Consider the following 18,420-nt stretch of genomic DNA (forward strand, 5'->3'; position numbering starts at 1 on the left):
CTAACAGCTTACGCAGACAGAGTTGACACCGAGGCTTTGCAAGGCCAGGACACAAGAGGAGGCCACGGTCACTCAGGGGAGCCTGTGAGCAGGACACAGGGAGAAGGTGCTCCAGACAGAAAGGTCTCTGTCCCCACTGCACACGCAGCAGGGGACGTGCGGGAGGTGGGACTCTGTAAGAGTCTTCTCAGCCAGACGGCTGGAAATGGGCGGGGTGGGCATCCATGGACTCAGGTGAGGCACAGGTCAGTGTGGGTTGGGTGCTGAAGGCAAGAGCCACCTCTGGGATGCCTCAGAGGAGGAGGCCCAGCTCGGCCACTGTCTGCATGGCCAGAGGCCCTGCCTGAGCCCCCACCTGCCGTCCAGGGTGGGCATGAGTGTGGGGCCTTCTCAGTACTTTTTCACAGCATGTCTCCTCCTGGGGGGGTCATGTCCATGAGATTGTGCCGGCCGTGACCAGCAGAGGTCTTCCCACAGGCAAACCACTGAGGAAGGGTCCCGTCCCTGCCTTGTTCCTCTTGGGCCTCAGAAGACCTGAGGTGGGCTGCCTGGGGGAGAAGGCCTGTGTTCTCAGAGCCAGAGGGCTGAGACACCCCACACCAGGCCCCCAACAAGATGAGGACAGGCCCTGAGGGTTCACGTGTCTAACAGTACTAAGCCAGGGTGACAGCTGGGGTGGTCAGTGCCACTCCAGGAGAGGAAGAGCTTTGTGGCTGGCCCTCGGGCCCAATGGCAGCAATGGGACCATGGCCAGCTTGGGCGTGTCGGCTTTCTGGAACTTGGCGTTAAAGACAGGATGTGGCAGTCCCGGGCTCTTCCAGTCAGAGCTACGAGCACGTCTCAGCAGTCAGAGCTGTCCTTGCTTCTGCTGTACGAGGACTGGTGGAAATGGGCTGGACGGCACGAGGCGGTGAGGACAGACGAGGTGCAGAGGCTGGCGTCGTCCGTCCCGTGGGCTGCTCACCTGCCCTCACGTCCTCACGTGAAGTAGCGGCAGGGCGTGGAGTCGATGGAGCAGTAAGGGGTGCATCGCAGATCCCCATATGACCTGGAGGGAACAAGGGCTCAGTCAAGGTGGTGCCGGCCAGGCAGGAGGATGTCCACCCGTCCGAGACACAGCCACGTTCTACAATGTCCCTTTCTGGCCACTGTGCTCTGACTGCATCAGCGGCCACAGGCTCCACGAAGACTGTCTCTCTTTCCCTGGGAGGTTAAGGAGTTGGAGGAGGACAGGTAGTCCTCCAAGGTCCTCCCTGAGCCCCGGCTGGGGACTCTGGTGGAAGAGGAACCAGTACTGTCCTAACCAGAGAAGCAGCACCTCCCTGTCCCCGGAGCCCCCCACAGACGTACGTGTCCTCCACCACAGGGTGCTTCACGAAGGCAGACCGACCACGTGTAAAACGTGGCTGACCAAATGGAGGCTTTTTATTTCCTTTGGTTTGAGTTGATTTCCACGTGCCAGCCACACATGGCTTAACGATTATCATACTGACAGCTCAGGTCCACACCTCTGTGAAGCTCAGTGATAATCCAGGGCAGCGTGTTAAATACTACACACCCCCCTGAAGACCTTCGCTCACCCAAGGCTCCTGTGCCAGGTGGCTAAGTACCTGCTGGCCCCGTCCTCCACCTCTGACTGTCTACACTCCGCTGTCTCAGTGCAGCCGCAAGTCTCCTCAGACTCTCTGCCCATCAGCCGGCTCTTGCCTGTGGGCATTTTCCTGTTTCAGGCAGACAGCACTGGACACAGCTACATAGGGGCTCAAGCCTGGTGCCCTCAGATGTGTGGGCCGAGTTCAGGTTTATAACGCCCTCGGCCTGGTGAGAATATGTTTACGTGTTTAGAGGGGCAGAGCTGAGGAGGCCGCCTTGGAAGAAAGCACAGGGAAGGGAGATCGGGAACGAAGGCTCGTGCCTGGGTCTAACTCGGCCGGAGGAAAGGGGTGACGTGGAAGTGGGGTCACAAGGCCCTTATGGGACCTGGCACCAGCAGGTCCAGTCTAGAACCCAGAAAGAGGCTGGATAAAGATGGAGAGAAGGTGCCTCCACATTTTCTCTAGAACATTCTACAGCTCTAATCCTGTGAGGATTGGCCACGTGCATGGAAGGAGGTGCGGGAGGCTGCTTGTTGGGTGGGCGTGGGATCAGTGCCTTGTGGGACTCAGTGGCCATGAACTGGCGTCGGCGGCACCAGGGTGGAGGCCAGGATTCTGACTACTGTGGATTCCCAACTGGGTCCCTCAGAAATCACCAAGGGGCCCATGATGTGAATACAGGCTCCTGGGGTCTTCTTGGAGGGATAGCAACCAGCAGAACTAGACAGAAAGCTAGTGAAGACTCCCTAGAGTGTAGATGCTTTGAAAAGTCCCCATACACCGCCCTCCACTGGACTCCATTCCAGGTCCACTGCCCAGGAGACCAGAGTGGTAACCATGGGGACAGGCCACTCACCCGGACAGCAGCTGAGCTTAGGGATGGCCCCCTCCATCCTGGGGAGAGCTGTGGCCCTGCCTGCCCCCCCCCAGGACCCCATGACGGTGGGGCAGACAGTGCATGCATGTTGCCTGCCGCCTCCATGAACAGCGACATGAGCAAGGCCGAGCCTCGTCCACCTCTAGACCTCAGTGTCTGAAGGAGCGGGGAGGCCGGCAGGGAGCAGAGGCGGGGACAGCGTGCGGAGCGCCCTACCCAGGGAGGTAGGTCTCACAGGTCAGGTAGCCGAAGTCAACACCATCGCAGTCCTCCACGCCCACGTGCCGGAAGCCATCTCCGCAGTAGGCCCGGTGACAGCCTGCAGGACACAGAAGTGTGACCTGAGAAGGGGCAGGAGACAGGCCACCCAGAGCATGCACCGTTGGAAATACTGCCCCATCCAGGCGTGGCCCTCAGACTCCTGTCATGCACCGTGGGCGGGGCTTGAGAGGGGAACTGGCCTGCCCTGCCACGCGTCACCAAGGGACCAGGCCACTGATGTGGGTGGGCGATGGAGGGAGTTAACACCTGGCCTGAGTGTCAGAGGTTAGTGAACCTGTGACAGATCACATTCACTCTCTCAGGGCCTGGAACTGTCTCAAAATGCCACAGCAGTGTCCAGACCCCATGGTCTCTAGGCTGCAGGGTCCCCACGGCTGCCCCACTCACCCTGTGGTCCCAAGGTCTCAGAGTCCCCATGGCTGTCCACTCATCCAGGGTCCCCAACCCTCACCCTGTGGTGCCCAGGCCTCAAGGTCCCTGCCCTACCTCATGTGCCCACTGCCCACTGTCCCCTTCACTCACGGATCCCCCTTACCTTCACCCTGTGGTCTCCAGGCTTCAGGGTCCCCACGGCTGCCCCACTCACTCAAGGATCCCCCTGCCCCTTACCCCATGGTCTCCAGGCCTCAGAGTCCCCATGGCTGCCCACTCACCCAGGGTCCCCACCCTCACCCTGTGGTCCCCAGGCCTCAGGGTCTCCTCCCCCACCCCATGGTGCCTACCCCCCACTATCCCACTCACCCAGGATCCCCTCCACACTGTGGCCCCCATCCCCCACTCACTGATGCAGTCATCGCCTGTGTCATTGTTCCCATCATCACACTGCTCCCCAGGCTGCAGGACCCCATCCCCGCAGGTGCCATGACTGTCTACAGCGTAGTCCATGGGGTAGAAAGGCGTCAACTAGACAAAGAAACACACGGCAGTTACTGTGAAGCAGGTGTCCAGGGAGCCGCTAAGCAGGGCAGGCCAGTGGTACTTGGGACAGATGCTCTGAGTTCAGGGGACACCTCTAGGGTATCCCTTGGCTTTCTGGGGCCTCTTCAGAACATCTTCCTCCAAGCAGAGGGCGGGGGGTGGGGGGCAACATGACTGTCCTGTTGTCCAGAGCTCTGTGGGGGGCAGTAAGGCTGGGCCAAAGCCAGATGGTGGCCTCACAGGTTAGATTCTTGGTCGTGGGCCTTCCTCACCCAGAGAAAGGTTCTGTGGCTGGTGACTCTGAAAATGCGTGATGGAGAAGGCTTCCCTTCTGTGGAAACAGGAGGTGCTGGGGCCTGAGTGTCCCCCCTGCGCTACCTGGATGGGGAGCCAGCCAAGGCTGTCCTTAAAGTAGAGTGCCCGCTGGTCTCTGCGGAAGGCGATGGCGTTCTGGGTGTTCAGCCTCTCCAGCTCCTTCTGGTCGTTGACCACAAAGATCTGCTGAAGAACATCTTTGTGAGGGTTCTGGGAAATGCCCCTAGGAAGGGGCGGGGGAGGCACTAGACAGGGAAACAGAATCCCCGCCTCGCACTGGTCAGCAGTGGTGACCCAGCAGGTCAGCACATCTCCCCTCCGTGACCTCCCGAAGCAGGACAAGGTCTGGACACTCACATCTCAATCCAGTCACTAACGTCTGAGTTCGATATATTAAAGAGGTTGTTCATGATTTAAATGTCTTAAAAGTTTGAAAGTCTTAATACATGAAAAAGTGATGGCATCCAATCAAACAACTCAACACCTGAAAAGACTCTCACTGGATTCTCACACTCGGGATGTCCTTTACGGTGAGTAATGAAAAGCGTGGGAGCCCCTGCCCGTCCCCTGCTACATACAGGACACTGGCTAACCAGAGCATCAGTGACCCCACCAGTGGGGGACGGTGCAGACGTCGAGTGGCGTTCATGATGAGTTAGTGTCAGGACTTACTTCACAATCACCCGAGGGGTGGTGGGCACCGTGAGCAGACGTCAAGAGAAAATAAGGAGCCAGCGTCGGCCAGCACGAGTTGATCCCTGGTGCATGACGCAGAGGCCCATTACATTATCTGCTCTGTGTTTGTATTATTAGAAGTTCTCTTTAACTTAGTTGTTGTTGTGTACGGTTGGGTTAGAACTGACTAACAGCTCACCCTCCAGTGTGTTTTCAGAGGCTGTTATTCCCACGGGCGGAGATTGCCCACATTTCACACACGAGTAGTTGGTGGATTCGAACCACCTGCTTTCAGGCTAGCTGCACAACTCTTTACCAGTAAGCCACCAGAGCTTCTTTTATTTTTAATAACAAACAGAAAAGGGTGTTTATACAGACTGTAGATATTCACGGGGATTTCACTGCAGACAACTAAGGCCTATAACATTTCTTTATCTTGACACGTAAAAATGATTCTTCAAAAAGACTACTACCCCCAAAGCATGGAGCCATACCAAATGATTTCTGATTTCCAACAGTGAGTGTGTACCCAGCAGAACGAAGGAGAATTTCGTTTATGCAAAATATTTACAAAGCCATGCAAGGAGAAGGTGGCAGTCATGTTGAGAGAACCCCAGATTTCCCCAGAAGGAATCTTACCACAGGAACGCGTGGGGACCCAAATATGGACTCCCCGTAGGAAGGGTTATTATTCACGTTCGTGGGAGGTCCACACTGGCATCGTCCTGGAGGCCCAGGGAGTCCTCGTTCTCCTTTTGGTCCCATTATAAGTTGTCCTAGGAAGCAACAGACTGCAGGGTTACTGGAGCCAAGAGACATGAGTGGACTTCCCAACAATCCCAGAGGTTAGCAGTTCGAATCCACCAGATGCTCTGCTGGAGAAGGAGGGGCAATCTCCTCCTGTACTAGTCAGATCCGATTTGATGGTACACACACAAAAAAATTTCAAAAGAAAAGAAAAAAGAAAGAAAGATGATTAAGGCCACAGCATTTCAGAGTCAGCTCAAATCCAAGGTCAAAGAGATGCTTTTGGTCTTTACTAGGGAGCCAATTTTCTGGGTCCCTTCATGGCATTGGGGAGTTGCACAGTCATTCCCAGGTGGCATTCTTCCTCTCCCCCATTTTAGAGATTAGATTGGTAGGTATTTATCTTTCTAGACTTTTTTTTGCAGCTAGAGGGGACCATATGGCATGTTTGGGAAAATGTGATGTCTATGCCAGAGAAAAGTCGGTCATCTGAGAAAGTGCCCAGTACAGCTAATGGGATCCACAGCCTTCTGTCCTTTCATCCTCACAGACAGACAGGCTGCCTGGGGCTGAGCAAGGCTGCAGCAGCCATATTCAAAGTGTGAAGTCGTAGGTGTGAGAGGAGTGAACACACTGAAAAGACCAGGGTCTCCTGGACCTGGGGTCTTGGGAGGCTCATCCAGTCGGCTCCTGTCACCGCAGGGCTTCGCTGTTCTATGAGAAGAACAATCTTTTTCTGCTTATTTACTTCTAACAGGAGGTTCATGCAGATAACACATTGCTGAGGAAGGACTCGATGCTTTTTCTTCATTTTCCTCTGTTCCTCTTCTGTATGAGATCCCACGGGGACATTTATGAGTGGGTTTCTTCTGCAATAAAATGGAACTTCTGCAAATGTTCCGCCCACTTACTCTTTCCTGGAGCTGAGAAGAGTCGGGAACTGTCCCAGGAGTGTGTGAACAGGACATCCTTGCAGGGCGGGCATCCTCTGGACCTGCAGTTCACATCTTTGCTTTGAAAGCCCAGATGCCCAGCCCCTGCCACATGCCGCAGGACTTGCAGACACACTTAAAGATTTCCATCCTCAGTTATCCATACTTCAAGGTCTCCATGTGACTCCACCACACACCAAGGCGACATTTGCAGTCTGCAGATTGAATAGGTCTGGAGAACAGACCGCAGCCCTGACCCAACCTTTCATGATTTTAAACCTCTGCTCTGTTCAGCAACGGCTTCCTGAATGAATGCGGGCTCACTAATTGAGAGATCGGGTCTCTGTGAACGCAGTAGAGAAATTATCCTCTTGTGGGGATAAAAGTGCCAAAGCACGAATTATCCCACAGGAAGAGAGGAGAGAGAAGAAACGATGGATCCTGCTGGAAAAGGCCCCGTGTCAGTCCATCTTCGGAGGCCCTTCCTCCTCCTCTGCCCCACATCCTTCCCAGCACCACGACTTATCCCACGACTGGCCCCTCCTGACTGACCGAAGTGTCCGAGACCGAGCTTCCCCGCCCTTGTCTCTGGGGAGCACTCAGCCCTTTCTGCCAGACAGAGTTGTCTGTTCTTTTGACAGTCTGTGGGATATTCAGTGCTCTCCTCCGACACCATTTTGTTGTTAGGAGGGAGAGAGTCTAAGAAGTAGTACCTGAAAACACCTTGCAGATGTATCACATATTGTTTCTGACTTTGACTTAAATAGATGATAAGTATGACCAAGGATTCGTGTGGCCTGGTAGGGGAGGAGGTCACTGGGGTGGGGTGGGGAGTCACACCAAGTGTTACTGCCTTGGGGTAACAATAGCCCAGCAACACAGCTGCAAAGAAACTTCCCCTCCTCCTGGGAATGGAAGGGGACGTTGAAGACCAGCGGCCACTGGGTTCCGAAGGAGCGAGGCAAGCCATATGGCATCTGGGCTGTCAAGCAGAGGGATGGTCTGGGAATTCCAGAAGGACAGGACAGTACATGAGCTAACAGGCTTGTCAGGACCAAAGAAAGCACGTGCAGTCCCAGGATACTCCTGGGTGGGTGGGGGACCCACACCTGGGCTTCCACGCTTGTTGACAGATGCGTCCAAAATCAGAGCTATTGTTGACGAGGAGCTGGGGCTGCCATGTGCTTATACTGAACCAGTTATTTGTTCTAATAAAAAAAAAATACAAGTAAGATTCTGCATAAAGAGTTCCAGTTTTTTGTCTCTGATATTTTCAGGAAAGGGGGACTTCTGGGTATATTCCAGGCAGTTAGCCTGGGGAAATCCAGCTGAGGAAGTGAGACTAGCCTTGGAGCTGTCTGTCTGTCTCCAGAGGAGCCGTGGGTGGATTGGAACTGCCAGAGAAACACCACCTTTGGGTTGGAAGCCCAGCGCCCTAGGGATCCCACCACCAGAGGAGGCTGGGGCGGGGAGGGACTTCTCCAGATATGGAACATTCTCCAAGTAACAGGGGCCCTCAGAGGGGATATCAAGTCGTGGTAAGCAGGATGTCCAGCCTTTGGAATGTTCTGGAATCCAAGTATGGCACGAGGGAGGTGGTCTCCCAATACCAAGGTCATGTGGATCTGAAGAGGCATTTCCAAGGTCAGTGGGGCCACTCAAATGCTGAGGGACCCTATCTATGAAGATGGCACCAAAAGTGAAGAAGGAAGTCCCTGTCCGTCCCCAAACTGAAGCCAACGCAAAGGCATTAAAGGCCAAGAAGGCGTCCTGAAGGACATTCACAGCCAAAAAAAAAGATCATCTGCACGTCACACACCTTCCAGCAGCCTAAGACGCTGAAGACTCCGACGGCAGCCCAAATACCCCCTGGAAGAGCGCCCCCAGGAGAAACAAGCTTGACCACTGTGCCATCATCAAGTCTCCCCTGCCCACTGAGTCAGCCATGAAGGAGATAGAAGGTAACAACACACTTGTGTTCACTGTGGATGTCAAGGTCAACAAGCACCAAATTAAACAAGCTGTAAAGAAGCTCTATGACATTGATGTGGCCAAGGTCAACACCTCAATGAGGCCTAATGGAAAGAAGAAGGCCTGTGTTCCACTTGCTCCTGACTTTGATGCTTTGGATGTTGCCAACAAAATTGGGATCATCTAAACTGAGTCCAGCGGGCTAATTCTAAATACAAATTTTTACCATCAAGAAAAAAAAAAGGCTGAGGGACCTCCCTAGACACGTCTCCACGCTGACCTTCCAGGGGGTTTTCAGAGGCTGTCACTCACACCAGAGGAGGACACTGCCCATCTTCCTCCTGTGCTGGACTCAAACCACTCACCTTTGGGGTAGCAGTTCAACTCTCTACCCTCCAGGCCACCAGTGATCCCTCTTTTGAGAAATCATTTTTAGTGATTTCTAGCTCTAAGACCACTGGGCGTGTTGTCAGGAGGTGTTAGTCCTTGGAAAAAGACACCATGCTGAGAAAGGTGGAGGGTCAGAGAGAGAGCAGACCCTCAACAACATGACCTGACACGGTCACTGTAACAAAGGGGTCAAGCACATCAGAGAGGGTGAGGATGGCTCAGGACAGGGCACGTTCAGATGTGTTTTTCCTAAGGACACTCTGTGAGGACGGCACCGGACAGAATAGTGTTCCTAAGGACACTCTGTGAGGACGGCACCGGACAGAACAGCGTTCAGATCTTTGGTTCATAGGGTCTTTATGAGTCGTGCTCCACTTGACGGCACCTAATAACACAACAACACTATGAGTCTCCATGATGACATCTAACAAGATAGACTGACACAGTGACTGTAAAAATGGGCCCAAGCATGTCAGAGATGGTGAGAACGGCACCGGACAGAACACGGTTCCGATCTGTTGTTCACCGGGTCGCTGAGAGCTGTAGCCTACATGATGACACCTAATGACAACAACAAGAACTCGAAGTACAAGGCAGTACTGTAGGTCCATCTCCTGACACTCTGGGGTCAGGAAGATGAAGTTCTTACCTGCAGCTGGGGGGCCCAGAGGTCCTGGGGGACCTGGAAGGCCAGGCTGTCCAGAAGGTCCAGGCTTGCCTGGCGGGCCCATAACTCCACTCTCTCCTTTCTGGCCCTGGTGGAGAGAAAGCAGAGCACGGCCCAATTGGCAGTCACATGAGGGCATGGCATGGCAAGCCTCTGTCGACTTCGTCACTTTGCACTTTGGAACATGAGCCTGGGGCAGGATGTTGTCCCAAGGCCTTGGCCATTGTCAAGACCTGAGCTGTGTTCACTCCAAACACAAGTCTGCAGTGGTACCGGGGTCTCTGTGTAGCGATCCCCTATTATGGCATGTAAGCCCAGTAGCATGAAAGCATCAAAGGTGTGACTAAACCCTCCAACCCCATCACTGAGTCTGACAGAAGGGGAGCTTCCCTAGGGTGTGGCCTGTCATGATTTTTTTTATTCTTACAAAGAGAAGAAAATGAGCTGAGAGTGGACGGCCTCATGCTGCCAAGAAAGAGTTGCCAGGAGTGGAGTGTGTCCTGCCCCAGGGCCCCTTTGCTAGGAAGCTCCTTGAAGCTGAAGAGGACCAGGGCATGTGCAGGCTCAAAGGAGCGTTGACCTGCAGGTGCTGAAGGAAACAAGAGTCTTCCTCCAGAGCTGAGGGACAGAGGCCTTCGCCCGAGCTGGCTCCTTGAACTTGGACTTCTAATCACCTGCACGGTAAGGGAGTACATTTGTCTGGTAAAGCCACCCACCTGTGTCATCTCCGTAACAGTGTCACTAGGTAATAAGGGAACCACCAAGCTCCTGAAAAGCTCGGAGAACAGGACATTTGCGATAGTGATGTCATTATTATTGGTTACCATCGAGTCAGAACTGACTTGCGACCCCAAGTGAGTTTTCAGAGGCTGTAGCCGCATGGCAGGAGACTGTCCATATTTCTCCCAGCTGGTGGATCCGAACTGTGTGCTTTTGGGTTTGGAGTGCAACTCCTTACCATTAAGCCACCGGAGCTCCCTTAGGAGAGTGATGTTGTTGTTCTTGTGTACCGACACGTAGTGGACACTCCAGCAGGTTTTCAGAGGCAGTGATACATGTGAGAGGAGAATGCCCATCTTTCTCCCACAGAGCAGCTGGTGAATTCAAACCATGGACCTTTGGGATTGGAGTACAACTCCTTACCACTAAGCCACCAGAGCTCCCTCAAGATGGTTAAGAGTTGATTGCAAAAACAAACAAACAAACAAACGAGTGGATTGCGAGTTCTCAGACCTTGCTTCTTTCTCCGCACTAGAACATGGCCCATGTCAGCGGGAAGGAGCCTGTCTGTCCCACCCTTCCCCAGCTCTCCTGCAGGCAAGGAATCAGCCTGTAAAGACCCCCGGGTCCCTGAGGTCACCTGTCTGGGTCTCAGCTTGCTCATCTCTCACGCGGGGCTGGTTACTCTGCACCCCCAGGAGCATTGCTGTGGGGCCAAGCATGACTCCAGAGGGGAAGCAGAGCTTCACACAGAATGAAGGACCCTGGGGGCATGTGGATTATTCCAGCAATAATCCAGGTTTGCTTCCATCTCTTATTTACAAGAAGTAAATCTGTTTATTTTCAAGAAGTCCTGGTTTCATCAAAAGAGACACAGCTGCCACTCCTGCTGTTCCACCCGCGGTGACCTCTTAGCAGCATCCAGAAGCAGCACTGGGCTTCATCGCCCTCCCCAAGCCTGGTGTGGGAGTGGCCCTGGAGCCCAAGGCTGTGTGTCCGCTGTAACACCGTCCCCTGAGCGATTCACTGGTGCTCTGTGCTTGTCCGTGTTTAACCAGCCTGGTGATTGATGCCATCTTTGGCCTGGATCCCCTTTCTACACTTGGCCTTTGGCAGGCTCGCCCACCTGATGAAACACAATCTTCCTTGAGTCTGGAAGCAGGTGTGCTGGGGACTCCTTTCCAATTCCAGCGATGACATGTGACCTGTTGCCCTGTCAACATGGCCCTGGGGGTCCTGCAGCCATGGCCGAGGTCCTCGTAACTCTTAAAATGGCACGGGTGAGGTCAGGGTGTGTTTCTAATTCCGTCCTTACGGAGGGAGTCTGTAGTTCTTGGGCCACGTTGAAACATTCCAAGAGATAACCAAGATAGGTCCCAGAATGGCAAAGGAAGTCGCACGTCTTAATATAGCCACAGTTAAGGCCTGTTTTTCTAACAGCCCTGCCAGCTGGCTCTAAGCACAGGAAGTGCCAGAACTGGAAGACACTGGAAATGCCCCTTGCTTCCGACACAAGCAGTACTGGAATATTCTGCTCATCGGTTGGTCATCTGGTCAGAAGGAACATCTCTGTCAACAAAACTGGTGTTCGCTGAGCTGTACTTTGCAAGACAGACAGTCTTTACTTCTTTGTTGTTGTTGATTGCCATTGAGTCGAATGCGATTCATAGCGACTCTATGAACAAAAGCCCTAATGCCTTCCCATAACTATCGTTGTTTCTCCAAGTTCATTGAGTTTTCAGATGCATGTGATTTAGGAAGTGGATGCCACTCCTGCTTCCAAACCTGTTTTACACCTGGGAGCTCCACCAAACACTGTCCACATTGGGAAACCCTTCTGGTATTTGACAGCCCCATGCACAAGGTTCAGCATCACAGCAAACCCAGGTCACCTCATACAGCACTTTGACAAAGAGTGATGTACAAAGTGGAAGAATATTCCTCCAGATATAACAGCACTTGTCTCATTTAGCAGTGGTTAAGTATCTCACTTACACAAAAAGAGGTGATCTCGCTCCAGGAAGCCAGTGAGTGTCATTAGGAAAGTGTATCTGCAGTAAACTCAAGGCCTGAACGGAAGTCTTCAAGCATGAAGGGGACGGAGAGGAGACCTGTGGAGGAGAGTGACTCTCCTCTGTCTCAGAGCTAAGCCCCGTCTGAAGCCTGCTCAGGTAATCAGCCTGGGACTCCTGTTTCCTTGGGAATGAAGCAAGGGCCTCGGGCTGGGTGGTCTCTGAGGGTCTTTGTGCGCTGACGGTCCCCTAGTCGCATTCTCACCTTCGTGTGTGAGACCTGGGTCCCATTCTTGGCCCGCACACCTCAAGCATGACCACAGTCCACCTCTCAGAAGAGGCTCGCATGCCGCCCTGATGCTGAAGGGGATCCCAAAGGGTTTTCAGGCAAAGCTGGACTGTGAAGAACAATTTATCAAAGCACTTCCAGGAATGATCCGGTGGGGACCTCCAGATCGAACCCGCCTGATGAGCAAGGGGGCAGCGGCTCGTTCTGCTCTGTGTGGGACTGACCCGAGTCGGGAGCCACTAACGTAGTTATTTCACTAACGTGGCTATTTGTGAGAGGGCTGTAAGGGGCTACCCTTGGTTTTATGCTGATACCCGGCTTTGGATTAACATACAGTAAAGCCCAGACACTCTCCAAGGGTCCAGTCAAAGGCGCCTTGGTGCTGCAGTGGAGGAAGCATTGCTCTGTTATCTAGAAGTTGAACTGGAGCAGCCACTCCATGAGAGACGCTGAGGCTGTCTGCTTTCACAGAGGTCCGTCACGGGAAACCTAGGGCGACCCACAGGGTCGGCGTGAATCAGAACCAACCCAACAGCACTGGGCTGGCTGGTTGGCTGCTTGGATGCAGTCAATAGTCACTAATTTAGGACTCTACTCTCAGAAATCAATCCATGAGAAAAGGTGGCAAGTTTACAAAGCTAACAGCTCAATTCCATGCAGATGAGAATGGAGCAGGGGCCGGAGCACCCTAGGCCCGTGGGTGATGGCTTGTAGAAAGGGTGGGGTCTCTTCTGAGCTTGATGGTGTTCTCAAGTACAGTCCTGGAGCAGCTTTTAAGAATGAGTCCCTCTCAGGATGCTAAGAAAGCGTTCCTCCTGGTTTCAGTGCTCACTTGGAAAAGATAAGTGCTGCCTCAGGAAAGGACCAGAACTGAAGACCCTCCGGCCAGAAGCTGAGCCTCCAGCACTAAAAACTCTGAATGAAAATTTATAATAAGGGGGGGGGGGAAGATCTTTTCATTCCTTTTCTCCTCTCCTCTCCTCCCTGATCCCAGGTTTTAGGAAGTTGGATCAACAGTGCTATCGTGAAACCATGGCAACTGGACTAAAAGATTGTGCTCCAAAATTATTGTGGATACCTTGGAAGGCATGAAAAGAAAACCTACAGAGCGGGGGGGGGGGGGGACGGGGAAGTCAGAAAAGACATGCCTGACAAGGGACCAAGCTCTAAAATTGACAGAAAACCCCAAACCCTCAACAACAGAAAGACAAGCTGATTACAAATGCACAGAGGACCGAAGAAGACGTTCAGACAAGCAGCAAATGCAAGAAGAAATGCTCAAGAACATTATCTATTCAAATTCACCACTGCTGAGCTGGAACCAGCTCATAGCTAACCTCCGGAGGGTTGGGAGAGCCTCAGTCACGAGGGCAGACTGCTCCGCTTTCTCCCTCAGAGAGGCAGGTGCGTCCGAACTGCCGGGGAGGGACGGCCATCAGATTAAAAGCACAACTCCCCACAGACTATGCCACCAGGGCTATCACTAGCTATTACTTTGCTGTTGTTGTCGTGCATTGTTGTGTAAATTGGAACGGACCCACAGCTGACCCTTCCACGAGTTTTCAGAAGCAGTAAATTACAAGGGAGGAGAATGCCCATCTTTCTCCCATGGAGCAGCTGGTGGCTACAAAATGTGTGCCTTTGGGGTTGCAGTGCAGCTTCTTACCACGAGGCTACCAGAGCTCCCTTAGCTATTTGAAAGGCAAAATCAAAGCAACAATGCAACCTCATTTTACCCCAGTAAAAACAGCAATGCTTCCTAAGACATTGAACAACAAATGCTCCCAAGGATTAAGAGAGATTGGATATCTCATACAATGCTGGTGGAAATGTAAAATGGTGCAGAAAGCAGTTTGACACTTCCTTAGAGAGTTGGAAACAGAAATACCATTGGATCTGCAATCACACTACTAGAATGCATCAAATACATACATGTCTTTTTCAGGTTTGTCCCGTATTTCCCCTCAACTCTACCCAGAATGCTCTTCTGTGATCGTTGAAGGATGGTTAGCAGTGGAGTCTGGGCACCACCTAGTTCTTCATCCTTTCTAACTTTGTTTAGTGAAGACCTGTCCTGACTTCACAATGCTCCCTGTGCTGACTGTGGGCGACCCAGAATAATCATGTGGAAAACTTTCAAAAACACAGCAGCCAGTAGTGGAGCTCCAAGTCGGGTCTCGTCTCTCGGAATCTCTGTAAAATAAAGTCTAGACATTGGGGCTGGGAAGACGCATCCCTGACTTAGGAGTGTCCCACAATGAAGAGAGGAGCTGCACTGAACCAGCCCTCCAAGGCACTTCCAGTGTGAGTTGAAGCTTGAGTGCCACTCATCTCACCCAAGAAAATGATCTTAAAAATGCAAACGGCTGTGTGCACAAAGACAGAAAGATGCTCCTCTCGGCACCACATACAACTCAGAGCTTTCTGGTCCAAGCAATCCATTGTTTACTCAGCTATTAAAATACATGGGCATTTCAGTTATGTACTAATACCGCACAAGTACTAGATAGCATCTCACCCCAGCAACAATAGCAACGTTCAAGACGGCAGCAAACAACAAATTCTGGAGAGGTTTTGGAGAGATCAGAACTCATATTCACTACTGGTGGGAATGTAAAACGGTGCAACCACAATGAAAGGCAGTTTGGCACTTTCTCAAAAAGTTGGAAATAGAAATAGCACCTGATCAGCAATTCCACTCCTTTAGGGAGTGTACCCTAAAGAAACCAGCCACAACTCAAACAGATGTATGCTCACGCCTGCCCATCCACTAAGACCGGAAGCTTCTCTGGGACACTCAACGCAACTCCAAAGACACAGCCAACACAAGTGGACCTCATGCCTCCCTGTTCCCGCCACGTCACGCAGCTTAGAACCAGTGCCTGCTGGCCACACAGTGTAGGACGGACAATCTCCTTCAAGGATATATAGTTCCAAAAAGACTATATGGGAATGATCATGTGAAACACACTGTGAATGAAGGAATGTGTGGAATGCAATGTATATGGATTTTTTATGCAAACCAATATAAAAGTATAAAAACAGATATATCCTTTTTTAAAAAAGAGGGTTACTTAGAAATTAGTAGCTAAATAGGGACAATTCAAGGGACAAATCCCATTGTTCGGGACCCAGGAGACAATGGAACGTCAGGGAAATAACCGGGCTGTTCTCTGAGACTCCATTTTTGTGAAGGACACCAAGCAGATTTTCCGAGTAAACAGCCAAACTGGCTTCCACTTGCAGTCGCTTACAAAGACCTCATCTTATGAAGCGAAGGCCCGTGCTCCGTGGTTTGCACGGCGCCTGGTCACATCTGCCTGAACCCCTGGCTACTTTAAAGGCATCAGAAGCTTCTGGAAGGGGTGCTGTTGGTCCAGCTTATCAGCTTAGATCCTCAGAGTATGGTCTGTGGGACCTCTCAGGCTAACCTCACTGTTCACCCTACTCCACACTTCAAGGTCAGGGAGGAGGTAAGCCCTGGGGTCCTCACCTGCTTGCCTCGTTTTCCTGGTCTTCCCGTGGGGCCTCGGTGTCCTGCTGTCCCAGGCTCACCCTTCGGACCCATTTCACCCTGAAAAGAAGAAAGAGTGAAATTAGGATGGTATCGTGTGCGCTTGGAGGGTTCTCGTATCTATTCACAGAACAAAGTAGAATTGTTCCCCAGGACTCCCAATCTTTACTACAGTTGATCACCACACTGTTCTCTCGCGGAGAAGTTGGTGGATTTGAACTGCTAACGTTATGGTCAGCAGGTGAGTGCTAAACTGCTCTCATGCAGAGGGTGAAACCAGTTTGCTCTTTGGAAGAAAGAATGTGGAAGCTCTGTCTCACATACTCTGGGCATGTTTCAGTCCTTGGAGAGGGACATCATGCTTGGAAGCATGGAGGGACAGCACAGGAGAGGTTGGCTCAGGATAGAGCAGGGTTCATAGTCATTGCTCATCGGGTCGCTATGAGTTGTAGTTAACTCAACAGTATACAACAACAACAACAACAACATTATTATAAGCCATCAAAAAAGAACATAAATGAGAATCCTAATGGAGAGCTCTGATGGCCTAGTGGGTAAAGAGTTTTTCTGTCAACCCAAATGTAGCTGGTTCAACTCCACCCGTTGCTCCTCAAGAAAAAAGATGGGCAATCTCCTCTCATGTGATTCTACAGCCTCTGAAAACCCACAGGAAGGGAGTTATGAGTTATTTCCTTCATGACGGCACATAACAAGAATATTAACATTTTTAAAGATTAGAACCAAATGCATCAATGTTCGGAAGCGTATTATAGATGAATAGTTGAATGGAAAACTATGTTGCTCCATAAATTTTCACTCAAATCACAACAAAAAGTTAAAAAACAAAACCCCAGTGCACTAATTGTCAAACCCCAGTGTTTGAATTAAGTGAACACACAGCCATTTCTTCCCTTTTCTTTCTCTCCTCCCAGTATTCCCGGTCCATTGCTCTTTCATTGGATCACAAGCCGCGGGACTGGCCATTCCCCCAGGGCCCAGAAGGCACTGCAGGAAGATCAATTTAGCAATAAGGACGGCGGGGCCTTCTGTGGTCAGCAGTGCCCAGGAGGTGCCGCCCCAGCCGCAGAGAGGACACCCTCCTGGCTGGCCTTTCACAAGGACGTCAGGGAAGGCAGACGGAGGCGGCACATTCCAGGAACCCTGAGCTTAGAGCTCAGAGACCGCCTGTCAGCTCAGCCCGTGGATTTGTGCTGGGTTTGTCCTTACCCAAAGCACTGGGGTATTGATCTCACCAAAAATGATCCACGAACTGCAATTTCTTCCCAACCTGTAATATTCCTCAAAGGAACTGTGGTGGCCTAGTGGCAAGAACCTGCATTGCAATCCAGAAGGCATGTGGTTCAAATCCACTAGCTGCTCCACGGAGGAAGAATGGGTCCTCTCCTCCCGTGCGATTAACTGCCTCTGAAAACCTGGCAGCGGGCCAGCTCCACGGAACACGACAATGCTATTCCTCAGCATCCCAGCAGTTGGAACTGGCTCCGAGCTGACCCTCCAGCAGGTTTGCAGAGGCAGCAAGTCTTGTGGGAGGAGAGCGCCCATCTTTCACCCACAGAGCAGCTCGTTGGTCTGAACTGCAAGCCCGTGGCCTTGCTGTGCAGCTTCTTCCCACAAAGTCACAGAAGCCCCCTTGGCAGCGAGACAGTGAGACCGGCCTCGTGGATTTCCCCGTGGTCCTGGGGGTGGGCACATCATTAGAATTCCTGGGCTGCTTAGAGCCAGAGTTAAGATGGAGTTGGGGTGCTTGCTTGGCTGGGAGAAAACAGCATAAATACATGTTGTTGTTATTGCTGTTATGTGCCGTCGCGTCGTTTCCGACTCATAGCGACCCTATGCACAACAGCCCTAAACCCTGCTCTATCCTGCGCCAACCACACCGCCTCTGACACTCCCATCCCGATTACTCCAGTCACTGAATCAATCCATCTCATAGAGGGTCTTCCCCTCCTGCGCTGTCCCTCAACCCTCCCAAGCATGATGTCCCTCTCCAAGGACCCGTCCCTCCTGGCAACATGTCCAAAGTATGTCAGACGAAGTCCCAGAATCCTTGCCTCCAAGGAGTAACTTGGTTTAATCCTCTCCAAGATGAATCTGTTTTCCTGGCAGTCCATGGTACATTCAGTACCCTTCTCCAGCACCACAGCTCAAAAGCATCCACTCTCCTTCTGTCCTCCCTAGTCATTGTCCAACTCTCTGATGCATAACAAGCAATTGCAAATACCATGGCCTGTATCAGGTGCACCTTAGTCTCCAGAGAGACACCGTTGCTCCTGAGTACTTTAGAGAGGTCCCTAACAGCTGCATAAATACATACACTTTTTAAAATTTCTTTTTCTTAAAGGAAGTGTGGCCCTTCTCTTTACCCGCTGGATACAGCCAGGACTTTCTTGATTTAATGACTCCTCAGATCTAATTGTGGTTACAGATCAGTTCGGCCTGGAGCGGTGTCCTATGAAAAGGCAGCAAACCACGCAGAGACGGATACAGTGAGGGGG

General features: G+C 51.9%; 1 protein-coding gene across 2 annotated transcripts in view; it reads right to left on the reverse strand.

Annotated features, from left to right (window-relative positions):
• Positions 1–978: 978 nt before the first annotated feature.
• COLQ (collagen-like tail subunit (single strand of homotrimer) of asymmetric acetylcholinesterase) overlaps positions 979–18,420 on the reverse strand; it is a 61,083-nt gene continuing 43,641 nt past the window's right edge. For both annotated transcript variants that reach the window (XM_006883327.1, XM_006883326.1), the window contains 7 exons: positions 15,884–15,964; positions 9,352–9,457; positions 5,302–5,438; positions 4,051–4,170; positions 3,537–3,657; positions 2,689–2,791; positions 979–1,048 (listed from right to left, as the gene is read on the reverse strand). In XM_006883327.1, coding sequence (XP_006883389.1) covers positions 979–1,048; positions 2,689–2,791; positions 3,537–3,657; positions 4,051–4,170; positions 5,302–5,438; positions 9,352–9,457; positions 15,884–15,964 — 738 coding nt within the window. The remainder of the gene's footprint in view (positions 1,049–2,688; positions 2,792–3,536; positions 3,658–4,050; positions 4,171–5,301; positions 5,439–9,351; positions 9,458–15,883; positions 15,965–18,420) is intronic.

This window comes from Elephantulus edwardii, unplaced genomic scaffold (assembly GCF_000299155.1).
Source record: "Elephantulus edwardii isolate Elephantulus edwardi_28Jun2011 unplaced genomic scaffold, EleEdw1.0 scaffold00027, whole genome shotgun sequence".
NCBI lineage: Eukaryota > Metazoa > Chordata > Mammalia > Macroscelidea > Macroscelididae > Elephantulus > Elephantulus edwardii.